This window comes from Panicum virgatum, chromosome 9K (genome assembly GCF_016808335.1).
Source record: "Panicum virgatum strain AP13 chromosome 9K, P.virgatum_v5, whole genome shotgun sequence".
Taxonomy (NCBI): domain Eukaryota; kingdom Viridiplantae; phylum Streptophyta; class Magnoliopsida; order Poales; family Poaceae; genus Panicum; species Panicum virgatum.
In genome coordinates, this window is record NC_053144.1 from 3,138,144 (window position 1) to 3,163,535 (window position 25,392).

At 53.0% G+C, this 25,392-nt stretch overlaps 4 protein-coding genes across 5 annotated transcripts; 1 reads left to right on the top strand and 3 right to left on the bottom strand.

Annotated features, from left to right (window-relative positions):
- Positions 1–1,446: 1,446 nt before the first annotated feature.
- On the bottom strand, positions 1,447–3,254 carry LOC120648464 (polygalacturonase-like). The gene is made up of 3 exons (XM_039925241.1): positions 2,592–3,254; positions 2,239–2,467; positions 1,447–2,153 (listed from the first exon to the last, which is right to left on the bottom strand). The coding sequence occupies exons 1-3, from the start codon at positions 3,117–3,119 to the stop codon at positions 1,609–1,611; spliced, it is 1,302 nt and encodes a 433-aa protein (XP_039781175.1). The 5' UTR covers positions 3,120–3,254; the 3' UTR covers positions 1,447–1,608.
- Positions 3,255–14,943: 11,689 nt separating this feature from the next.
- Positions 14,944–18,660, bottom strand: LOC120649367 (chaperonin-like RbcX protein 2, chloroplastic). Of its 2 annotated transcripts, XM_039926154.1 has the most exons (6): positions 18,160–18,659; positions 17,853–17,944; positions 17,684–17,741; positions 17,523–17,588; positions 16,821–17,089; positions 14,944–15,053 (listed from the first exon to the last, which is right to left on the bottom strand). In XM_039926154.1, exons 1-5 carry the CDS (start codon positions 18,424–18,426, stop codon positions 16,967–16,969), a joined length of 606 nt encoding a protein of 201 aa, XP_039782088.1. In that variant the 5' UTR covers positions 18,427–18,659; the 3' UTR covers positions 14,944–15,053; positions 16,821–16,966. The 2 variants fall into 2 exon arrangements, with proteins under 2 accessions (XP_039782088.1, XP_039782090.1); XM_039926156.1 differs by lacking the exons at positions 14,944–15,053; positions 16,821–17,089 and adding an exon at positions 17,105–17,135 and having other exon boundaries at positions 17,494–17,588; positions 18,160–18,660.
- Positions 18,661–20,035: 1,375 nt separating this feature from the next.
- On the bottom strand, positions 20,036–21,955 carry LOC120649370 (40S ribosomal protein S2-3-like). Its single transcript, XM_039926157.1, has 2 exons — positions 21,213–21,955; positions 20,036–20,473 (listed from the first exon to the last, which is right to left on the bottom strand). Exons 1-2 carry the CDS (start codon positions 21,873–21,875, stop codon positions 20,312–20,314), a joined length of 825 nt encoding a protein of 274 aa, XP_039782091.1. The 5' UTR covers positions 21,876–21,955; the 3' UTR covers positions 20,036–20,311.
- A 474-nt stretch (positions 21,956–22,429) lies between these two features.
- Positions 22,430–24,085, top strand: LOC120648465 (GDSL esterase/lipase At5g03600-like). The gene is made up of 2 exons (XM_039925242.1): positions 22,430–22,538; positions 22,658–24,085. The coding sequence occupies exon 2, from the start codon at positions 23,298–23,300 to the stop codon at positions 23,871–23,873; it is 576 nt and encodes a 191-aa protein (XP_039781176.1). The 5' UTR covers positions 22,430–22,538; positions 22,658–23,297; the 3' UTR covers positions 23,874–24,085.
- The last annotated feature ends 1,307 nt before the right edge of the window (positions 24,086–25,392 follow it).

Genomic DNA, 25,392 nt, shown 5'->3' on the forward strand with positions numbered 1-25,392 from the left:
TAGGGAAGATTGTCATGGAATCCGAAACTGAAACTGCTGCCGTACGTTCTACCGAGGCCCACGCAGCTCAACTCTTCCGCGCGTCGATCCATGGAGGATTTCAAAAGACTTGGGCATGTTCCCACCCCGTAAACGCAAAAAAACCATAAACGCAAAATTTTGCGAAGGAATCTTACTAATTTGAAGTACTAAATGAAGTCTATTTATAAAACTTTTTGTATGGATGGGCTGTAAATCACGAGACAAATCTAATGAACCTACTTAATCCATGATTTGCAACAGTGATGCTACAGTAACCATCCACTAATTATTAATTAATCATGGATTAATTAGCATCATTATATTCGTCTCGCGATTTACAACCGGTATGTGCAAAAAGTTTTGTAAATAGACTTCATTTAGTACTTTAAATTGGCAAGATTTCTTCGAAATTTTTTTGCGTTTACATATAAGAGAACTAAACAGTGCCTTGGTTGACGTGTTACTTACCATCGATGCGTTTACGAGCAAGTCAAGTAGTAGCAGGGTCCAGTCAACCACGGATTGATAGACGGTCTCCGTCTGTGGAAGGTTGTTGGGAGGCAGGGAACTAGTATGCTCACGTACGTACGGGTACATTCACTTTTCTCACTTTACGTGTGCTCCCAAGTACGAGATCGCTAGTATATTCATTCGCTGTTTGTTGGTGCAGACAGATCGGAGAGGTCACTTAACTTCAATAGCACTGATTAGTTTGATCACCAAAAAGGCAATTACGTACTCCCTCCGTACTCACTCGTTAAGGAGATCGTTTTGGACGGCGACAGGATCTCCAAACACAACTTTGACTTCTTCTTTTTATAAAAATATTTATCAAAAAGTGATATATGTATATTTTTATGAAAATATTTTTAAGACATTTATTCATATAATTTTTACATTTTCAAACTCAACAGCTTGAGAGTTATTCATAATTTATATTTCCTAGGTTTGATCCAAATCTTGTCCTAAACGACTTCCTTTACGAGTACGGAATGAGTACATCATACAATCGAACAAGTGATTTAATTTTGACCTATCTTAAAATGTGAACAAACTACGACTTCTTGTCCCCAAACCATTTATTTGTCCAATTAAATCCTCTAATATTTTTCTCGTTTTGGACCCCACATACACAAGTTAGAGATTTATTAAGTTCAAATTTTGTAAATGTGAACGAAAAATAATCAATGACGAGAAAGTACTTCAGGATTTTCCCATATATAATTGCTTTTGAGAATTGCTCCAATGCTCGTTCCTAAAAATTTCACATGGATCCTAAAGCTGATTAATTCGTTTTGGATATATATATATATATTGTTACTGATTTTAATAATTCTCTTACTCTAAACCTCCAGGTTTAAATGCAATAATGATGCTTCTAACCTAAGACAAAATGTCATGAATAGAGTCGGAGACGTGCGGTACTAGCTCCTGAATATCTCCTCTTGGATGTTGCTTTTCTATATATAAAAGAATATGTATACATGAATCTATACTTGACTTTGACTAGTTGTTTCTACAGCAGCACAGTACAACCACTTTGTACATGCTACAGAGGCTGCTCAGCTGCAGCTAGCTGCTGCCTAGCTAGTTCTGGGAGGTGCACGGTTGTGGAAGAACGGTGCCGGCTTTCCTCCACCTCGCGTTCTGGCAGGTGCTCTCCGCGGCACCATTGCCGCCCTCCATCTCGAGGTCAATGTTCTGGAGGGTGATGCCATGGCACGGGGCGTTCTTGCTGCAGCTCAGCTTGATGGCGTCCTTGGTGGTGCTCGTCCCCCTGATGTTCCTGAACACCACGTTGCTGACCTCCACTGCCGATGATCCCTGCTCCCGGCACGGCTTGGCCTTGTCGCAGTAGTTCTGGTCGATGATGATCGGGTTCCTGACGCCGCCCATGACCATGTTCTGGAACGCGATGTCCCGGGCGTACCCGCTCCCTCCCTGGTAGGTCTTGATGCGTGCTCCGTTGGTCGTGCCGTACAGCTGCACGGAGTCGATGGTGATGCCGGAGACTTCAGCTCTCGAGTTGTCATCTCCTAAGCTTCCGATGCTGATCCCGTGCCCCGGTCCGCACACGACCTGCGAGACGTGAAGATTGTGCGTCCCGTTCTCGATGGAGATGCAGTCGTCTCCTGCAAAATCCATCAGAAACCAACCAAAATTTAGTAAGTGATTTTTGAATAATTATGGATGTGCTGATGCTACTTATATCATTACCAGTCTTGATCTTGCAGTTGGTGACCTGCACATCGTTGCTGCGGGTGATGTGGATGCCGTCGGTGTTAGGGCTCGTGCCAGGAGCGGTGATGGACAGGCCTGCCACTTGTACGTTACTGCAGTCCTCAATGGACATGTGGATTTGCTGGCTGTTGACGATCTTCAGATCCTGCACTCTCAAACTCGTGCAGTAGTGGAACGACAAAGCCGTTGGGGCCTCCTTGCACGGCTGCAAAAGTAAAACAACGTCGGTTAGTTAGTTGAGCTATTTAGGTCATGACAGTACTTTCCAACGAACAGCAATTTACGATCAATATATAATCAGATGAATCGTACGGCAGCAGCACACTTGCCAGAGCCTTGTTGATCTTGCACGAGTTCTTCCACCACGCCTCGCCGTTGCCGTCGATGACGCCGCCGCCGCTGACGGTGAGGCCATCGACGGCGCGGAACACGATCCAGTGCCTCGTGTCCTTGCCGCTCCAGTCGGCCCGGTTCGGCGACGCCACCAGTGTGCCCTGCACCGTGACCGTTACGCTTGCCGACCTGCACGGCCCGGAGAGCTTGACGACGCTGCTGAGCAGGTAGCGCTTGCCGCCGCCGGGGACGAGCAGGACGGCCGGGCGCGGCGAGGCGCAGGCCGCCTTCCACGCCCTGGCCAGCGCGGGCGCGTCGTCGTGGCTCCCGTCGCCGCGGGCGCCGAAGCTGTCCAGGCTGAAGAACACGCCGCTCTGCGCCGACGCCAGCGACGACGACCTGCCGACGGCGGCGGCAGTGCCATTATTGGTGGTCTCCGCGGCGGCGGCCCCGAGAGCGCCGGACGAGAAGAGCAGCGCGAGGAACGGCGCCAGGAACACAAGCTGCAGCTTGGTGGACGCCATTGCCGCCAGAACTAATTAATTAACAAGATCACAGGCTCACAGGAGGAGGCTTTGAGCTTACGCAGCAGCTGCACAAGACCACAAGTAGTTGCTGTTCCTTCTCGAGGAGCTTGCTGGCGGTGTTGGATTGGATAGTTGTTGGCCATGGTCCCATGGAGCGGGCAGCGAGTCCTATTTATACGCGCGCTGGAGATGCAATGGAGGCGCGCTGGAGTCCTGGAGCTGGCCGGAGGGGGAGGAAAGCGAAGGCCGGCCGGGGTTGTGTTTGCGTGCGAAGAATCGGAGTCACATGCAGGCAGGACTGCAGCCTGCAGGAGGGTTAGGCCCAGCAGAACTTGGAGAGAGCTGGAGCTTGTGCAGGTTTCAGATAACTAGATGCGGATGAAGAAGGCATGCATGCGTGGTGGTAGACGCAAGCTCGTTTCGATCGGCTAGCAGATGTAGAAAAAAAAATGTGCCTGAATCGTGTCTCCATGCATGCATGTGTGTTTGCCATGGCAAAGATAAAGGAAAAGGTCCCAGATTTGCCTGCCTGCTCGATCGTTTCATCAATTCCTCTTTATTTGATTTGGCCTGGACTCTCTGTGCTTCAGCACCCAGGGGCGAGCGTGCTGGTTCAGTTCAGGTGAAGCTGAGGAGCAGCTGGCTGCTGGCCCGTACGTGTACGTCCATCGCCCGTCCATCTCTAGATCTCGAGACAGCGAGCGTATCGTGTGACGATAGATCTGTCTCTGAGACTTTTAGATGGTCACGTCAGAACTGAAGCTGCTGCCGCGCGCTACTTCAGGTCACGTACCCGGCCGACGACGACGACGTACGACGTCGTGACGCCAATCATGCGACGCGACGGCGGTTGCCGGTTGCTCGTAACCGCCGCCCGGGAGAGTGGGAGACCACCGACGTGTGGGACCCACATGCAGGTACCGGTAGTTGGCTCTGCCGCCAGTACTCCTCTCCTCTAGGTAAGTTGCAAAAGGATGCATGCAATGCAAGCAGCTAGTACCGAGTGTGGTGCTGACACGTCGCGATCGATCCAAGGTGATGTATCATTGTGCTGGCGGCAGTACTACGTGACAGTCAGTGTCATGCTTAATCGCACTGGTCCGATCGTGTTTGTGCAATTATTGTGCATGGCTCCGTCCGTGCCGTGCAAGACGGACGGCACACGAAAGAACGGCGAGGCTTGGGCAGGCAAGAGACCCGATCGACCGAGTTCGGCGACACGCCAACACCACTTATAGCTCCATTCTGCTCTTCTTTTCTTCCTCTTCTTTTTTTTGTTAGAAAAAAATCAGAGACCTAACTAGTAGTATTGATGATGGGTTGGTTCATTGGTATGGATGATTAGGATTAATTAATCGCGTGCACGAAACACCGAGACTAATTACACGCCGGCCGGCCCCTGCACGAATGCTGATTAGGTGTCGCGCGCGCGCTCAGCGTCCGTGACAAGACAGGGACGCACCCGCGGCCCCGCGCGCGCGCGTATCTCGCCAACTAATAATCCACGGGTACGCTAAGGTGGCCGTGCACGTGAACGTGATGAACAAACAAGCTAAGCTAAGCTAAGCTAAGCTAGCTAGCCCGGTATAGAATGATCGCTCGCTCCAAGTGTACACATGTACTCCTACTACTTGAACGAGACGTGTACGGTGGTCGTATAGCTTTGGTGATGGTCAAGGGAAACAAGGATGACGAGATCGACATATGATGTGTCTAATGGATTGCGTCAGCCGTGCTGACTGACTGCTGACCGCTGACGTCACCTCTCTGCCTTTCGGTACACGTTCAGTACTCCCTTGCATTGGTTCAAAAATACTGAGGCCTGTTTGGCCAACCAAATATGCTGGATAGATAGGAGATGGAATGGAATCTTTTTTTTTCTTTTGAAAGAATGGTGAACCAAATATTATGAATTTGGTTGCTCCATTTGAATCTTAATTATTAACAAAACAATAGACATAACTACACGCAACCAAGTATTATGAACATAAAAAAAAATTGGATCTAAATAACTGACAAGTACTGTGTCAATAGATAGGTTAAATTTTTTTAAAAAAAATTATACATATTTCATAATTTTTTGACTTAAAATGGATTACTTATGAATTTTTAGTTTCAATGGAATATTTTTAATTCTCATAAAATAAAAAACCACGAGCTAAATTTACCCGGTTTCAACACTTGAATGGTCTTTGTTATCCAGTTTCGTAGTTGAAGGTTGAAAATCGGACTTTTGTAATAGTTCGAGAGCATGTAATAGGACTTTTCTCTCTCTTTTTTAGGGACAACGGGAGGGGAGAGAATGGACCACTCGATTTTAATTGCAATAAGGGAGTTTTAATTGCAATTAGCCCCTAGTAGATTGTCACATTGCTGATAAAAAACAGGAAGCACAAGGTATCACCTGAAAACCTGAAACTGAATGCGCCAGCCGCATACTGATAGTCTGATACTGACAGTGATATGAAAAGCATCCGAGTCTGCCATGGGTCCGTGGCCATCAAAGTATCGTACGCTGTCCCAAATTACCTGTAGCCCGAAAATAAAATCGCTTGGCTGTGCTACCCTGCGCTGCCCGGCCCCTTTTGGCGTCGCTAGCTAGCTTATCAAAGTTCAGTTGTCCAAACTGCCTGTAGCCTGAAACTGAAATCGGAGCTGTCAACCGGATGAACCTGATCACCTGAACAAACACACTCGTGCGCTGCCGGACCCGGACGTGCAAATAAACGGCAGGGAGCGAGCGAGCAGGCAAATGAAAATACATGCGAGAATTTTCGTCATGAGAAACCTGCAGACTGCAGTCGGAGGATCGATTCAGGCACATCTATCCCCTTGCCACGCCACAACGACCAAGCTGAGTAATCAACGCAACAAGATCGAGCAGCTGCTCAGCTCAAAGTCTCATCAGGCCGGTGGCTTTGCTCGATCGATCAGACTCCAAGACGCCTTGCCCGTCGTACTCGTATCTCTGCCAGTGGCGTCGCGTTCTGTGCTGCGCTCGGTAATACTTGCCGCTCCGCACACCGCCCGGTGCCCGGAGGCTCGGCGATGGAGGCGGCGAACAACGAGGTAAATAAACCTAGGGTTACCCATAAACCTATACGCTTCGCACGAGCTGCATTCGACGCGGCAGGAAGACCGTGTTCTCTCACTCCCGGCGCCCCTCAACTGCCGGCGGACGGCGGCGGGGAAGGATAGTGTCCGCGGGGACGGGAAGCCGGGGAGGACGGTGGGACGGTGTTTCATTTACCGTCCACCCCCTCGACCTATTTGCGCGTGCAGCTGGATCTGTCCCCAGGGAGGCAGGCGGCAGCCTCACGTGGGCCGGGCCGGCGTGCGGTTACTTCATCTCGGCCCAATCTAATCCGAAGGCCCAGCAAATGAAGCCAGTCGTTTCTCTCAGAGGCGCCGCACGGCGGCAGGCAGCTCCGAGCCTCCGACGTCACGGCGAGCCCGCGCGGCGACGGCGGCGGGGGTGCGGTGCCAGTGGCGAGCCCGCTGCCGTCCAAGTGTAACGCGTAGTTGAGCGTCTCACTGCAGCAAAGGGAGGAGACGGAGGCCATGGAGTAGCTGTTCACCTCACCTGCGCTGCTGATGCTTGTGGTGTTAACTATAGATGGCCATTTGGCCCAATACCCATGGGCCCGAAGCCCGGCCCATATTAGCCCGACCCGAGCACGGCACGGGTCCGAATATTATTGGGCTCGGGCCGGCACGGGCACGATAGCCGGGCCATACCTGGGCCTCACTGTCAGCCCACTGACGCGGCCCGAAAAAGGGCGGCCCGATGGGTAACATGATAGACCACTTTAAATACTATGTTATCCATTATCAAACCCTATTTAAACATTTTCGGGCCGCCGGGCTGCCGGGCCAAACGGGCCAGCCCGGCCCGATTAAATCAATTTCGGGCCGAGCCTGGGCCGGCACTTCAGCCCATGGGCAGCCACGGCACGACCGGTTAATATTTTCGTGCTTAAACGGTTCGTGCCTAAACGGGCCGTGCTTAGACGGGCCCGTGCCGGGCCGGGCCGGGCCGCCCGTTTGGCCACCTATAGTGTTAACGTTGGCCTGTTGGGGGAACTGAACAGTTTTCGTAGCAGTGATCAGAACGCCGCGGCAGGCGAAGTTGCAACACAAATAGGAAGCAGACTGCCAACTTGAGACGAGGTAAGAAGGCGACAATGCTTTGGGATGCATGGTAACTTATTACTGATTTCTGTTCCACTAACAAGCAGCACCAAAAATAGGCCTGGGCACTTAAAACCGAAAAACCGAAACCGAACCCGAACCGAACCGAACCGAATAGACCGACGGTTTTCGGTTTCGGTTCCTAAAATCAAACTGTTCGGTTTTCGATGTCGGTTTCGGTTCCGTTCTCCTGAAACCCGAATAGACTCAAAGAACCGAAATTCTAGTGAATGAAGAATTTAATTTTCCAATTCTTTAGGTTGCTCGTGCAGTGTGCTGGTGTTGTGCTGTACTGCTGTTACAGCCAACATGCATGTATGGAGTCATGGAGAAGGGTGGAACCGTGGAAGCCTGGAAGGTGTTGGCAAGTTGCATTTTCTTTGGATGATTAAGGATGGAGCCTGTCAGGCTGTCACCTGGTGTTTGTCAAGACTTTTAAATTTGTTTGTCATGAACTTGTTAAGTTATTTTCTAGCCTTTTGTCCTGTGGTGACGTATTGTGGTACTGGTACTATGGTTAAATTATTTCCTAGTCAATTTCTGTCACTATTTATCTCATTGTGTGATCTGTGAGTAGTGGCTCTGTTAGGTTATTTCGGGGAACCGAATAGACCGAACCGAAATTTTCGGGTTATACGGGTTCGGTTTCTGCAATTTTTCCAGAAACTTCGGTTCTCAAAATTCAGAATCCGAAATTCTCGTAACCCGAATAGACCGAACCGAACAACCCGAATAGACCGAACGCCCAGGCCTGACCAAAAGGCATGCTATTGCTAGCTGATGAGGACTGTGACAGGCGCACGGGGACACCTCTGAACCCCACCGAACAGCAAAAATTGTTTGCAGCTTTGATTTGTGCATTCATCCTTCAGCCGTGAGATTCGTCGCTCTCACGCCCATCTTGAGCCGCCGGACGCGCCGCTCTGCAGTTCGCACCGTCGCGCACACTCGGCGCGGCTATGGACGCAGGCTCGGCGATGGAGGCGGTGAGCGACGAAATAAATAAACCTATGTGCTTTGAATCGGAAGCGAACTCTTCCCTGCGGACGCAAAGGGCAAAGGCGCCGTTAGCTCCTGTGTTAGCGGTGCCGCGGTGGACGAGGACGCGCCGGCGCGGCGAGGAGGCCCTCCGCACTTGCTGCGCGTCCGCCGCCGTCCGGAGAGGCAAATCCAAGCCGGAAAGCTGCTTGGGCTGCATCGGTCGGTCGGAGGAGCGGAGTTCCGCGTGGCAGGAAGATCGCGTTATCTCGCTCCTGGCACTCCGCCACATCCGGTGGACGGCGGCGGGAAGCCGGGAAGGGCGAGTGTCCGCGGGGACGGGAAACCGGGGAGGACGGCCACTTCGTTTACCGACAAGGTTGGACGGTATTTCATTTACCGTCCACCCCTGGGCCACATGAACCGTCGGATCGAAAACGTGCCGCGGGATCCGATCCTTCGCAGGCGAGCGGCAGCGTCGCGTGGGCCGGTGGGCGGCTAAATCAGCTCGGCCCAGTATTTTCGAGGCCCAGAAACAGCAGTCGCCTTCCCCCTCTCACCAAAAAAAAAAATCTCTCCGCAGTCGCGACGCGGAGCTCCGTCGTCGTCGCGGCCAGCCCGCGCCCGGCGGCGCGGTGCCGTCGGTGAGCCAGCCGTCCCCAAGCGCGGCAACATGGTTGGTGGGGACAAGGACGTGAGGCGCTGCAGCCTGCAGCGAAGGGAGGGAATGAAGACCATGGATTCCACCTGATGACCACGACCTCCGGCGTCAATTATTCGAGATTCAGCTGAGGGCTCGAGGTCACGACGGCAAGGCGGCGAGCAGTCGAGCACTGTGCCAATTCAGCCGTCGCGCCTCTCCTCGCCCGCATAGACACCAATTGCTACCGGCTGCTGAGGACGAAATGCTCGCCATTGCAGATCGTCCGCGCCTGCTCCTGTTCCTGCTCGGCTGCTCCTCCGCTTCCCGAACGAGGAACAGAGCAGATGCCAGCCACGAAAGCGACGGAGGAAGCGGCACGAGGCGCCTGCGCCTGCTACGGGAGACCAGAAGTCTAGCTGGAGTCGGAATCCGAATTGACTTAGGGCTATTATTAGCTTCCTTCCCCACGCGGAGCAGGGCCTGGTCGAAGAAGACCTCCCGATTGCAGCTTGGGTCGGTGCACTAAGCGTTCAAACCTGGAGCAGTGGAGTTCCGTCGCCGCGCCGGCGGATGCCAGCCGTCGTTTTCTAACGCCCATCTTGAGTCTCCGCGCGCCGCCACTGTGCACGCACGCCCGGCAATGCAGGCGGCAGCAAATATGCAACGGATTAAATAAACCTGTACGCTAGGACCATCGAAAGTTAGATGTTCCAGGCGTCTCCGGGACTCCTCCCCGCGGCAGAGATGGCGGTGGTAGCGGTGCCGCAGTGGCCGGTGGGCGAGACCGCGCTGGCGCGGCGCGGCGAGGCTCCCGACCGGCAACCCGTGTGCTGCGCGTCGGGGCGGAAAACCACAGCTGGGGACGGTCGAGCTGCATTGATCGGAGGAGCTGCGTGCGACACAGCAGGAAGACCATGTTCTCTCTCTCTCCCGGCGCACCTCAACTGCCGGCGGACGGCGGCGGCAAGGACAGTGGCCGCGGGGACGGAAAACCGGGGAGGACGGTGTTTCGTCTACCGACCTGGGGTGGACGGTATTTCATTTACCGTCCAACCCTGGGCCACATGAACCGTCGGATCGAGAACGTACGGAGGGATCCGATCCTGCGCAGGCGAGCGGCAGCATCGCGTGAGCCGGTGTGAGGCTAAATCTGCTCGGCCCAATCTTTTCGAGGCCCAGAAATAGGCGTCGCCTTCCTCCTCTCTCTCAAAAAAAAAAAAAAAATCTACGCAGTCGCGGCGGGAAGCTCCGTCGTCGTCGGCTCGTCGCGGCAGCGCCCGCCCGGCCGCGCGGTACCGGCGGTGAGCCAGCCGTCCCCAAGAGCAGCAACAGGGTGGTGAGGGCGTGGGGCGCTGCAGCCTGCAGCGAAGAGTGGGAACGAAGGCCATATGGATTCCACCTGACCACGACCGGCGGCGTCAATTATTCTGCCGAGGTCTCGAGGCGGCGAGCAGTGGAGCACCGTGCCATTTTCAATTCCAGCCGCCGCGACTCTCCTCGCCCGAATAGACAATTCATCACCAATTGCTACTAGATGCTGTGGACGCCGCGGGCATGGAACTGTCTTTTCTACCAATTGCAAATCGTCTGCGCCTGCTCCTGCGGCTACTCCTCCGCTTCCCGAAAGAGGAACAGAGCGGACGCGTGAACACGCCGGCAAAGAACACCATGACCTGCAGGAACGGGGACGCGCCCCGGACCAGCGCGGGCACGGCCAGGAGCATGTACGCGACCCACACGCGAAGGCCGACGCGTATCATCAGGTACTTGGTGCCGGCGGCGGGGATATCGATGGCAACGTGTTCCGACGTGCTGCGGCGCGGCAGTGGCACGGGATCTCGAGCTGCAGGGACGCACTGCACGAAGGCACGAGGCCTGGAGTCGTCTGCTCGGCAGGCGCCGCGAGGTCCTCGGCATTTGCGACCCGTGCGCTGCGCGTCCGGAAGCTGGTCGACCTGAATGGGTCGGAGGCGCTGCGCTCTGCGCTGCAGGACGACGGCGGACAGCGGCGGGAAGGACAGTGCCCGCGGCCGCGGGGACGGGGACCCGGAGAGGCGGGGAGGACGGTGTTTGGTTTCCCGACCGGGGGTGGACGGGGACCGTCGGATCGAGGTCGTGCGGCAGGATCCAGCCCTGCGGGAGGCGAGCGGCCGCGTCGCGTGGGCCGGCGTGCGGCTACATCAGCTCGGCCCAGTCTACAACCGAGGCCCAGAAAAGCTCCGACGTCGCGGCCAGGCCACGTGGCGGCGGAGGCGGCGGCGGCGCTGTGCCGGCAGTGGGCCCGCCGTCCCCAAGCGCAGCAACACGGTGTTGTGGCGCTGCAGCAAAGGGAGGGGACGAAGGGCATGGAGAGGGAGTGTCCACCTGGCAGGAGCGGCGGCGTTCACTCGGCAAGACAACCCAGGAGGTCTACGACGGCGAGGCGGCAAGCAGCGTGCCATTTTCAGTTCAGCCGTCGAGCCTCTCGTCACCAGCAGAGAAACTACATCAGCTACTGTGGACGCCGCTGTCACCGAACTGTATTTTCTGATAGCAGCGCGAAATGCTATCTTTGCAGATCGTCAACTCAACTGCAGTACTATATCTGAGAGTTCTGAAGCGCCCCACAGAAAGCTTACAACCGATTTCAGCAAACAACACGGCAAAAACTCTTATTAGGAATGAGGACGGAGGCAAAGAAACGTAGTAATTTTAGGGCTTCACCACTCAAAGGCAGCAGCAAGCTGGACAACGGAAAACAAATAACTGATGAAACATATTACTGGTGAGAGCAAAAATTGTTTGGGAATTCGTTTCAAAAAAAAATTCCTTTTAAGAAAAAATGTTTGGGAAACAACCTCATCGACAGGTGAGGTGCCAGCAAACAGGTGCTGCAAGAGTGCTCGTTGATGGGTTTAGATCGCAAAAGGTTTTACAAACGCAAGCTTCTGATCGAGGTCCTGCGTTTTTCAAACACAAAGCAACAGGTTCAGCATCCACTGAACTGTTAGCTTGGAACACTGGTCGAAACAGCACGCCGTCAACCCTGTATTTGTTAATTGGTTCTTACAACATTCCTGTATATTCAATTAGTAAGAGTAACAACAGTTGACATTTCGAGATACCAAGAGCCTGCAACTAATGCATGGATGATGTGGTTAGTCCAAATGGAAAATTGTAAAAGCTTCCAAAAGAAGAAATCGAGACAATCTGAACTCTGTACTGTAATGAACTAAAGCTTCATTATTCATTGAAATTACAAAAAAAAAAAAAACACGGCCGGGGGGTGAACGGATCCCACCGTTTTCATTGAAATTACAAGGTAGAGTATTTTTAACCTTAAATCAACCGTCGTCGGCATGGTCCAACATTCACCATCGACTCTAAAGAATCGGATTCACCTGAACACACACACTCGTGCGCTGCCGACGTGCAAATAAACGGTAGCGAGCGAGCAGGCAAATTATAATACATGTGAGGATTTTCGTCAAGAGAAACCTGCATACTGCAGTTGGAGGAGCGAAGTAAGCAACGCAACAAGAGCAGCTGAGTCATCAGCTCGAAGTCTCAGGCCGGTGACCTTGCTCGATCAATCAGACTCCAAGCTGCTACCTACTCGACGCCTTGCCCATCGTACTCGTAGCTCTGCCAATGGCGTCACGTCCTGTGCTGCTGGCACGCCTCTCCTTGCTCGGCGATGGAGGCGGTGAGCAACGAGATAAACCTACACTCTTCGCATCGGAACTCTTCCCTGCGCAAAGCAAAGGCGCCGGCAGCTGTGGTAGCGCTGCCGCGGTGGAAAAGGACGCGCCGCCGCGGCGAGGAGGCCCTCGGCATGCACCTGCTCTTGCTGCGCGTCCGGAGCGGAAAATCCTAGCCGGAGGAGCGGCGTTCCGCGCGGCAGGAAGACCGCGTTCTCTCACTCCCGGCACTCCTCCCCATCCGGCGGACAGCGGCGGGGAAGCCAGGAAGGGCAAGTTTCCGCGGGGACGGGGAAACCGGGGTGGACGGCATTTCGTTTACCGACCGGGGTGGACGGTATTTCATTTACCGTCCACCCCTGGGCCACGTGAGCCGTCGGATCGAGAACGTGCGGCGGGATCCGATCCTGCGGAGTCAAGCGGCAGCGTCGAGTGGGCCGGTGTGCGGCTAAATCTCTCCGCGCAGAGTCGCAGCAGGGAGCTCCGTCGTCGCGGCCAGCCCGCGCCTGGCGGCGCGGTGCCGGCGGTGAGCCAGCCGTCCCCAAGCGCAGCAAAATGGTGGTGAGGGCGTGAGGCGCTTCGGCAGAGGGAGGTTCCACGGACTCCACCCGACCACGAGTCCACGACCGGCGGCGTCAATTATTCAGCCGAGGGCTCGATCGAGGTCACGACGGCGAGCAGTCGAGCACTGTGGCAATTTATCCGTCGCGGCTCTCCTCGCCCGCATAGACACTGCATCACCAATTGCTACCAGCTGCTGAGGACGAAATGCTCGCCATTGCAGATCGTCTGTGCCTGCTGCTGCTGCTGCTCCTCCTCCACTTCCCGAACGAGGAGAATGATGGACGCGTGAACACGCCTGCAAAGAACACCATGACCTGCAGGATCGGGGACGCGCTCCAGACCAGCGCGGACACGGCCAGCGGCATGTACGCGACCCACACGTCTTGAGACGAAGGCCGACGCGCATCATCAGGTACTTGGTGCGGCGCGCCGTCGAGACGTGCGGGTCAGGGGTGGCGTGCCGGCGGCCGGGATATCAATGGCAACGTGTTCCGAGTTCCGACGGCGGCGTAGGAACGTAAGATGTAGATGGCGACGGGCTGCGGCGACGGCGGCACGGGATCAGAAGCTGCAGGGCCGCACTGCACGAAGGCACGAGGCCTGGAGTCGTCTGCTCGGCAGGCGCGACGAGGTCCTCAGCATGTACGACCCGTGCGATGCGCGTCCGGAAGCTGGTAGACTTGAATGGGCCGGAGGCGCTGCGCTCTGCACTGCAGGACGACGACGGCGGGAAGGACAGTGCCCGTGGCCGCGGCGACGGCAACCGGGGAGGACGCTGTCTGGTTTACCGACCCGGGGTGGACGGTATTTCATTTACCGTCCACCCCTGGGGCCAGATACACCGTCGGATCGGAAACGTGGGGCAGGATCCGAGCCCACGGGAGGCGAGAGGACGCGTCGCGTGGGCCGGCGTGCGGCCACATCAGCTCGGCCCAGTCTACTCCCGAGGCCCAGAAAGCTCCGACGTCGCGGCCAGGCCACCCGGCGGCGGCGGCGGCGGCGCTGTGCCGGCGCCCGGCAGTGAGCCCGCCGTCCCCAAGCGCAGCAACACGGTGGTGTGGCGCTGCAGCAAAGGGAGGGGACGCAGGGCATGGAGTTGGAGTCCACAAGACACGAGCGGCGGCGCTCCCTCGACAAGGCAACCCAGGAGGTCTACGACGGCGAGGCAGCAAGCAGCGGTGCCATTTTCAGTTCAGCCGTCGAGCCTCTCGTCACCGGCATAGACACTGCATCACCAATTGCTACCAGCTGCTGTGGACGCCACTGTCACCGAGCAGCGCGAAATGCTGTCTTTGCAGATCGTCAACTTATCTGCAGTACTATATCTGAAAGTTCTGAACCGCCCCACAGAAAGCTTTACAACCGATTTCAGCAGCAACACGGCAAAAACTCTTATTAGGAATGAGGACGGAGGCAAAGAAACGTTGTAATTTTTAGGGTTCCTCCACTCAAAGGCAGCAGCAAGCTGGACAACGGAAAATATATTACTGATGAAACATACTACTGGTGAGAGCAAAAATTGTTTTGGAATCCTTTTAAAACAAATGTTTGGGAATCCTCAACCATCATCGACTGATGAGAAGATGTTAAAACATAGAGGTGACAACAGTTGTTAATTGGTTCTTGCAACATTCCTGTATAATCAATTAATAAGAGTAACAACAACAGTTGACATTTCGAGATATCAAGCCTGCAACTAATGTATGGATGATGTGGTTAGTCAAAATGGAAAATTATAAAAGCTTCAAAAGAATTAGAGACAATCTGAACTCTGTAATGAACTAAAGCTTCATTATTCATGCAAATTACAAGGTAAAGTATTTGTAGAGACAGGGGAGGGGTAAATCAGAACTGTAAGACTTCATATTGCCACACATTGGGGTTGTGCGATAGCATGACTAGCATTATTAGGGAGTTTTGGTGGGGAACTGAAAAAGGAAAAAGGAAGATGGCATGGGCGGGATGGAACACGTTGATTCAGAAAAAGAGTTATGGAGGTATGGGTTTCAAGGATCTCCGATTATTTAACCAAGCACTGTTGGCTAGGCAAGCTTGGCGGCTGTTGGAATACCCAGATAGTTTATGCGCCCGTCTGCTTAAGGCCAGGTATTACCCAAGAGGATGTTTGGTTGACACATCCTTATGTTCTAATGCTTCTAGTACTTGGCAGTCTATTCTGTACGGGTTAGAACTTTTAAAGCAGGGCGTGATTTGGCGCATTGGGGATGGTAGGAAAGTGAGGATATGGAGGGATCCATGGATTCCCAGGGAGTTATCGCTAAGAGTGACAACGACAAAAGGCAGACAAAGAAGCAAATGGGTGGCCGAGTTACTGGATGCAAATGGTAGACAATGGGATTTTAACAAGCTGATTGCCATGTTCAATCCTACAGACGTTGACGCCATTGCCAGGATCAAAATTCCTACTCGTGCTTCAGAAGATGTTCTTGCATGGCATTTTGATAGGACTGGTACCTTCACAGTCCGCAGTGCCTATAACTTAGCCATGCAACTAAAACATAAGCAAGGTGAAGAAGCATCTAGCTCTTCGCCAAATGGGGAAAGAAATATATGGTCAAACATCTGGAAGACAAGGGTGCCCGCAAAAGTCAAAATCTTTGCATGGAAGTTAAGCAAGGATATTCTGCCAACCAAAAACAACAAGTTCAAGAGGAAGCTGGAAGCCGATGGAACCTGTGACTTATGTGGGCTAGCTTCAGAAACAAGCTTTCATGCTGTGGTGACCTGCCAGCAGGCGTACAACTTGAGGCAGGCTATGCGTGAACACTGGGAGTTACCAGCAGAGCATCGCTTTGCTCCTAGCGGCCCGGATTGGCTGTTGGTACTTCTCGATGGGTGCACAAGTGAGCAGAAGGAAAACACCCTCCTAATGCTATGGAGAGCTTGGCTCGTGCACAACAACATCACCCATGAATCAGGGCCAACGGGAGTTACGGATTCTGTTCATGCGCTGCTCTGCCTGAAATCAAGCCTGCAAGATGCAAAGAATCATCAAGAGCTCGAGTTCAATGGCAAAGGAAAGATGCAAATAGGATCTGCACAAAGTGGTTTGCGCAAGGAGGCATCTAATCCCAGGGAAACCTGGTCACATCCACCTGACGGGTGGATCAAGCTGAACGTTGATGCATCCTTTGTGGACGCCACAGGCTGCGCGGGGGCCGGGATGGTAGCTAGAGACAGCGAGGGAAGGGTGAAATTTACTTCCTGGCGTGCGCTTTTCAACTGTGCTAGTGCAGCGGAAGCGGAAGCACATGCTTGTGTTGAAGGTTTAAGACTTGCCTCCCAATGGTGCCATCATCCGATCATCCTGGAATCGGATTGTGCTCGTGTGACGCAGGCATTGTTGTCCACGCGACCGGATAGGTCAGAACTCGGCTTCATCATAGCCGAGGGCAAAGAGCTATCTCAGCTTCTACTGGAACTGAAGATAGTGAAGGTTAAGAGAGACTGTAACAAAGTTGCTCATGAACTAGCTGCGTTAGCTAGGCGTAACACTCACTCAGCGGTATGGTTAGGTCAGGCTCCTGCGTGTGCCATAGACCTCATCAATGCCGATTGTATTCAGCCTCCTGCCTAGTTAATAAAGCTCTCTCTTTACTCGAAAAAAAAATATTGCCACACACTGTTCCTGAAAACTTCCCAGAAAAATGTATACTCTCTACTACAACTCCAGTTATATACAACTGACAGACTGATGGAGAAACCACAGTGCTCGACCTAAGGAGCTAAGCTTAATCAGCAACCCAAAAGAATTTTAAACCTCGGCTTCAACCGATCTTCTCCGTGTTGGTGTCATCGGTTGGCCAGATGACCGTCTCCATCAGCCGCTCCCGCATCAACATCAGATTCTCGTCGGAAATCATCTCGTACATCTTTGCATGGTCACATTTCTGACAGTTATCCAGAATCAAATTGTCAGTCTATAGCTGAACTACAGGGCAGCAGGTTGGTTGGCAATAGACTGGCCTTGTTTGGTTTCTCCGTGCTAGTTCCTAGCACAAATTTCTTTTGCATGCATGAAGTACTAAATGAAGTCTATTTGCAAAACCTCTTCAGGGATGGGTGCAACTTTTCGGGACGAATCTAATGGCTGTAATTAATTGATGATTGGCTACAGTGATACTACAGTAGCCATTCTCAAATCACGCGGTCAAAGATCTCATTAGATTCTTCAGGGTTCCTAGTGCAGGGGTTTTGGAGTTAGTTTTGTAAACTGACATTATTTAGTACCCCTAATTATTAATCAAAATTGCTACAGTCTAGCGTAGCACAAACCAAACAAGGCCAGAATACACGGGCAGTGATTGTGACTCCACCAGTTACCTTTATCCATTTCCCATACAGGTGAAGCCTGGTTATCATCACCCGTTCTGCAAGCTCCTGCCTCTCCTGAATGACAACAAAGCCAGCAATTTTGTGAGTTTGATTTGCAGGAGTGCAACATCATGTGCAGCAGGGTATCAGTGGATTTATCTCTGCACTACCTTGCTGAGAGCACGAAGGAACAGCTTGCCATCAGTAGGTTTGTTGACAGCAACGAAGCTGTGGCGAAAACAAGAACATGTTTATTATACAACCGTGAGCTGAATTGGCACGTGATGAATAAATCGACGATATGTGGTAGGACAGAGAGAATTCTTGTTTATTACTTACTTGTAAAACCAACGGTAACTTGGGGGGTTCATCTCGTAGAGCTGGGTCAGCACGGTCCTGACGGCTTTGTAGGTGAAGTAGTTCATCAGTTGCTGGAAGCAAAAAGAGAAAACAGCAGCAGGAAATTCTATTCAGTATTCCTACACCAGGAGACATCAACATCTATTTTCCATTGGAAACAGGAGATTTTATCTTGGTGATTAGGCTAAATCATAGCAGAATCAAGGCATGGTTTATGTTCAAGACGAATCTTGGTAAGACCTGCTTGTGACAGGCAAACGGACAGAACAGTAGCAGTACAGCGTACCAGCTGGACGTCATCGAAGGTATCCTCGTACTGCCCCCCGAGGTTGCAGACGATGCCGAGCCCGCCCCTGCTGCTCCGGCCCTGGCCCTGCCTGAGGGCCCTGACCGAGCAGGACTGCCGGCGAGGCCTCCTCCAGCCCCCCACGAACAAGCTGGTGGTACTCACCGCCGAGCCACTGGAGGGCCCCACGCGCCTTCTCCTCAGCGCCGCCACGCCCCCGTCCGCCCTCACGTCGATCGCCGCCGGCATCATCTGAACTCCGGCCATCCTCTCTCTCTATTATCTGTTCTTCAGACAACTTCGTTCCTTCCTTCCGACCAATCTATCTATCTCCGGCTTCGGGGGAGCAGCCGCGGCGGCGGCGCGGTATAAAAAACCGAGTGGCGCAAGGAAGAAGACGACTTGTACTGCCGTTTGGCCTCCTCCCCGCCCTCGTGGCTGGCTGTGCTCCCTGCCCGCAACCCCTCGCCAACCAAATTTTCTGAGGCCCAGGGCGCGCGCAGTCTCCGCCTTGTGTTTGGAAAACCTCGGCCGTCAGCGCCACCGCTCCCGACACGCGAAGGCCACCCGTTGGCCGGCCATGGTCCCCTCCCAGCGAAGATTCTAAAAGGCCGGGCCGGCACCGTAGACGGCGGCCCCGCGTGTCATCGGCGCGTCCACGGCGACGGCGAGGGTCGTGAGTCGTGACCGGCAGGTTCGGCGGACCTGAAACAGAAGACGGGACGCAACTTGGCAGCTTCCGTGACGACGGCACGGCACGGCCAGGGCCCAGGGGCAGGTCGCTGTGCGCGGCGGGGCTTCTGGTTTCGGGTCGTGGCGCGCCTCGTCCTCGTCGTAGCCGGGCGGCGTGGCGACGACTTGGATGGAGCACGGGATTCCTGACTCCGGGGGCGCGGGGCCAAGGCGTGCACGGTGCACGCGGGGTTTCTTGCACGAACGAGCAAGCTGTCGACGTGGTCAAGGCTGCAAACGTAGGAAATCGAGCACGAGCGTGGATGGACTCCAAGGTCCAAGCAGAATAGCGAGCAAGGAAGCAACGGATCGGTGGCGAATTGCAGCACGAGTAGGGATGCCCAGCCCTGGCACGTTTGCGTACTTCTTGCCATGCACGACAAAAAGGCAGGACACTCTGAACACTGAAATTTGCAGCGAGATATGTACGCCGCTGTTGCTCGTGGGACGCGTCAATATCTCCCAGTAAAACACCTTAATTGATTTTCTTTTTCGCTGATCAAAAGGAGAAGTATTAACAAATTTTGGACACCAAAAGATAAACATAAAAAAATTTAAGATGGTGAAGTCAAAATATCTTTTGGTTATTTGTATTGTCTAATATAGGGGCCCATTCTGTATTTCGCAACGCGGCCTCGGAAACTTGGGTACGGGCCTGCCAGCGAGGTACGGCCTGCCATCGGCTCGCCTGGCCGTTCCGCCTGAGGACGCGGCCGTTGCGTTGGGAGACGCCGCTGTAACGCGAACGAGAAGAACAAGTTCTACATCCCGAACCCCTGCAAGGCCCACTCCGACCACCTCCGGACAGCGATGCTTAGGGTGATAAAGCGCCATCAAATTAGATATCTATAATCTTAGAGGCGGGCTCCAATCCTATATAATATCGAGCTAAAAAAATTTAAGAGCTAAATTGACCTGTGAAGCAACCCCTAGCGATGCTACTTCAGCATCAAACAAGCATAGATAAACCCAAACTAAGGATGCCATATACAAAACATCGAAAAAATACTACGAACAGCCTATTGCTACTTGCTCCCCTCACGCAGCCAAACATCAGCGATGGCTCAGATTATGCTAAATTAAAGACACACAGTATAATAGTATATATAGGCTGAATACCAATCAAGGACACACAACACACCAGTAGCTCAAAGGCAATTAAAACAGAATCTGTCAACAATTCAAGTATCCAACACCAATTATGTGACCGTCACCAATAGCTTGAAAAATGGAAGACGAATCATGAGACATTTATGTAGCATTCAGCGATAGGAGTAGCATTGCACCATAATCCAAAACTTGACAGAAAATAGCAACATCCAGGCAAAGAAGACCGAAAGTTGACTCCCTAAGTTCTTAACTATGATATAGTAGGTGCATTAGAGAACTCGAAGCAAGTAGAACTCTTTACTCCAACATCCTAAGCCTCTACTGTCTCAACTGGGGCCTCAAGCATAAGACCCTTGGTAGGCTTTGCCAGGATATCAGTGAACTGCTGGAACGGGGTCCTGGAGAAACTGGTCTCCTTCCAGAACTCAGGTGTAAGGAAACCGTAGGTCTTCATCAGGCAGTCGAAGGTTGCCTACACATCATCAACAAAAATAGATGAATCAAATCGCAAAGGCTATATGTTTCTATGTAAAGACAAGTGCGGAACATAACCACAGGATTAAGTTAAGTTAGTTGTACTGTGAACTAAGAATATATATATAGAAACACCACATACAAAGGTATCCTGAATGTCAGCAGAAGCACAACTGCAGCATAAAACTAGGTTTGCGGTAACTCCAGGTGCCAATAAATAAAAGAATACCACAAACAACAAAATGGCATTCGGCATGTAAAATATCGAAGGAAAGTAGACCACCAAGAAATGAAATTGAATCATGTTTAGTACATGGAATTGTGGAACAAAAACCATAAACCGAATTAGCTTAATCATAGCGACAGATCATGTAGAAATTGTCCGCTGTAATTTCCTAATCATACTAACAAATTATAAAACACACATTGTTGAGCATGTCGCTAGACTATTAGACTAACACTAAAACAGCTACAGCTACAAGCACCAAGTTCTGAACAATTTAGTGACAGATCCTATCCCATAAAGTGAGTGCAATGAGGGTCCTCAGCTACAAGTTGTAAACAACTCTTCTGCATAAAACACAAAACATACCAAAAGAACGTACCAATCTGTAAAATACTGAAACATCAACACTACTAACTCACTGGTCTATCCATTATACAGTCCTAAGTTGCTAGCATTGCCAAGGTCTAGCATCGTATTAGCATTACGCTACTATATTCAGATCACAAAGTACCTTGACGAAGTTGCCAAGAGTCTTGGTGGAGCCGCGGGACGAGGTGAAGACATCCTCAATGCCAGCGAACTGCAGCACCTTCTTGGGCACGCGCGCGGCGACGATGCCGGAACCCCTGGGGGCGGGCACCATGCGCACTGTGACGGAGCCGCACTTGCCGGTGACCTTGCACGGCACGGTGTGCGGCTGGCCGATCTTGTTACCCCAGTAGCCCCTCCTGACGGGCACGACGGAGAGCTTGGCGAGGATGATGGCGCCGCGGATGGCGGTGGCCACCTCCTTGGCGCACTTGACGCCGAGCCCGACGTGGCCGTCGCAGTCCCCGACGACGACGAAGGCCTTGAAGCGGGTGCGCTGCCCGGCGCGCGTCTGCTTCTGCACGGGCGTGATCTTCATGACCTCGTCCTTGAGGCCAGGGAGGAGGGTCTCCACGATCTGGTGCTCCTTGACGGGGAGCGAGTGCAGGTAGATCTCCTCGATCTTGGTGATCTTCTGCTCCTTCACGAGGCGGCCGAGCTTGGTGATGGGGACCCACTTCTCCTCCTCCTGGCGCTGCCCGCGCCGCCCACCACGGCGCCCGCCACGGTCGCCGCGGCCGCCGCGGCCGAAGCCCCGGCCGAACCCGCCGCGCTCGCCACCGCGCTCTCCGCCGCGCTCCGCCATGGCTTGGTGAAGGGTGGGGGGCCGCGGCGCTCCGGTGAGTGAGGGGGATGAAGGATTGGGTGCTGCGGCGGCGCGAAGAGTGGCCGAGCGGCAGGGGATGAGGTATTTATCTGGACGTGGCGGAGCTAGGGTTTTCAGGATACGGCCCGGTGGAGGCCGTGGGCTCATACATGGGCCAGGAATGCAGTTTAGAGGCCCGTTTTTCTGTCATCGGGCTTTCGAATTTCGCGGCCCATGTACAAACCGGGCCTCTCTCTTGTTGCTTCATTCTCCACGAGCCCACAACCCAGCACGCTAATGGGCCGGGAATCAAGTTCTGGGCTGCGGCTGCCGCCGCGAACCGAATGGATGAAGAGGATCTAAATCTAAACAGAAAAAACAAATGAGTCTAAAAAAAAAGAAAAAACAAATGGCATTTCCATCCCCCGGATTTCTCCCGCGACGAACAAAAAATCAGTTCAGGGAAGCAGGCCGTTAGCATCTTGCTATCGTGATCTTGTGCCTAGCGAGCCCTATAAATAAAGAGGCGTGGCCTCGCTTGAGAGCACGCAGCACAGCAGCAGCCCCGAGCCAATTCCTTCATCGTTCTCCTCGCGCCCTCCACCACCATCGACACCATGAAGCTTTTCGCCGCCGCCTGCTTCGTCCTCTTCCTCCTCAACAGTAAGCTAGTAGATCAGTATTAGCACTGTCGATGTTACCTTAGCAGTAGCAGTAGCAGTAGCATCACTGTTTTTACTTTTAAGCATGCAAAATTCTCATGGTGGCATCTGTGTGTGCAGTCGCAGGCCGTGTGGCGGAGGCCCGAGCGGTGGCCGGCAACGGCGACGCGGCGACCCAGCGGCGGCATCACCGCCACCACCGTCGCCATCACCACCACCTCCCCCGGGCGAAGCGGGCGCACAAGCTGTTCGTGTTCGGGGACGACTTCGCCGACAACGGCAACAGCGCCTCGGATCCGGGGCTGGGCTCGGTCTCCCGCGCGTGGCGCTACCCCTTCGGCATGTCGGACGCCGCCCACGGCCGGAAGGCCACCGGCCGCTTCTCCGACGGCCTGGTGCAGTCCGACTTCCTGGCCAAGATCATGGGGCACGGCGAGTCCCCTCCGCCCTACGCGGGTGACGGCGACAACTAGGACGACGGCATCGACGCCTCCGGCATGAACTTCGCCGTCTCTCAAGCCGGAGCACTGGAGGCGCCGCGGGGCGTGCTCAGGCTTCGCGCGCAGGTCCGGCAGCTCAGGGACCTGGTCCGGGACGGCCTGGTCGATGACCGGGACTTCACCAACTCGGTGGCGCTCGTTGCCTACTCCGGCAATGACTACGAAAGTGCCAACTACTTCGTACGTGATCGAGCCAACACCATCATGCGATCTCATCTTTTATTTATTATATATATAAATATATTGCATCTTAATTATCTATGCAATTATTGCATTTGCATACGCAGAATCTGAAGGATCTGGTGGCGAAGGTGGTGGACGAGGTGGCGATCGTGGTGTCGCAGCTGCAGGACCTGGGCGTGGCCAAGGTGATCGTGAACAACGTGCCGCCGTTCGGGTGCTCGCCGTGGCTGGCCAGGGCCTCCAACTACAGCTCCTGCGACGACGACGGCAACGTGAGCTCCGACGAGCACAACACGGCGCTCCGGGACCGGCTGGGCGGCGAGGAGGGCGTGATGGTGCTGGACGTGAACAGCATCATCACCAACCTGGTGGCGCCCAAGGAAGGCTCGGCGCTGTACGAGAGGCAGTTCGCGGAGCGCCTGCGCCCCTGCTGCGAGGCCGACGGCGGCGACGGCGGCTACTGCGGCCGCGACGGCGGCTACTCGCTCTGCAGCCGCCCGGAGGAGTACTTCTACTGGGACGTGGTGCACCCCACGCACGCCGGATGGAGGGCCGTTATGCAGCTGCTCCAGGGGCCAATCAAGGCGTTCCTCGGCATCTCGGACCTCGAGCACTTCTATCTCGATCGGTCGATCATTTCCTCCAGGGAATAATAAAATGGACGGCGAAGACTAGCTTAGCTGGTTTGGATTTGGTAGTTTGTTAGTTTGGAATAATTCTTCGTCGTCAACTCTTGTCGCAATTAGTCAGTTTTAATTTAGTTTGCTAGCTAGTGGATAGATCTTGTTAGTCTGGTGTTGCTGCAACCTGAAAGATTATTGGTTTGTTAATCGAGCACACACATGCAACTCTTTTATCTAAAAAAAGCAACAACTCTGTCTTTGAGATGAGACTGTCATACTGCAATTTCATCATATCTCGCTTAAACCTAGAACAAGCATCTTAATTTACCTCTGCACGCACGCACTTCATTTATTCAACTTTTAGAAATATATGGATTAAGGAACAGTGACAACAACTGAGTAAGAATTTAAGCTGGTTTGATGTTCTGTTCTGTTTTTTTTTTGGTGGGGGTGGGGGGGGAGGGACAGAGAGGAAGATGAAGTTAAGGTAGTTATAATAGTGTAGCAAGATTGATGTACTCCGCCGATCCTGAAACCCCATGGGTACTAGCATATATGCAGGAACTGTTCTGTTAATGAGTTCTAGGAGGCATATTCTGGGCTGATAGGCATATTCCTTCTGAGGAAGAAGGGCTTCCTTGGTCAAAGAATTCCATGAGGAGGAGGTGAAAACAGCTATGTTCAGCATGAAGAGCAATTCTGCCCCTGGACCCAATGGGTTTGGGGTAACCTTCTTCAAGAATTTTTGGTCCCTTATAGGCAAAGACTATTTTGCCCTATTCCAAGACCCGCACAGGGGTGTGCTGGATGTGAGGAGGCTGAACTATGGTGTTATTACCTTGGTCCCTGAAATTCAGGAAGCCAACAATATTAAACAATATAGACCTATTTGTCTCTTGAATGTTGATTACAAAGGAATAACTAAGGTGCTGACTAACAGATGTTCTCCCCTTGCTCAGACAGTGATTGGTAGTAACCAAACTAGGTTTGTGAAAGGCAGGAATATTTTGGAAGGAGTAGTGGTGCTGCATGAGATAATACATGAGCTGAAAAGCACTAAAAAGAGGGGCCTTATCTTGAAAATCGATTTTGAAAAAGCCTATGACAAGGTTAGGTGGGATATTTTGGAGGAGGTTTTGACAGGCAAAGGTTTCCCTCCTTAATGGATAAGCTGGGTCATGCAATCTGTCCAGGGGGCAGAGTTTGTGTGAATGTCAACAGTCAGAGAGGCCAATATTTTAGAACCTTTCGAGGACTAAGACAAGGGGGCCCCCTCTCCCCCCTTCTTTTCAATCTGGTTGCCGATGCTCTAAGCAATATGCTGGACAAGGCTATTGCTAAGGGGCACTTGGTGGGCACCTTGGATTGGCTAATCCCAGGGGGGATTTCCACTTCTAATATGCTGATGACACAGTGATTATGACTGATGGGTCTAATAGCTCTATCTTGTGCCTGAAACTGATACTTTATTGCTTTGAATGGCTATCGGGTTTGAAGATTAACTTTCACAAAAGTGATGTGTATGTATTTGGAGAGACCCAGGAAAGAC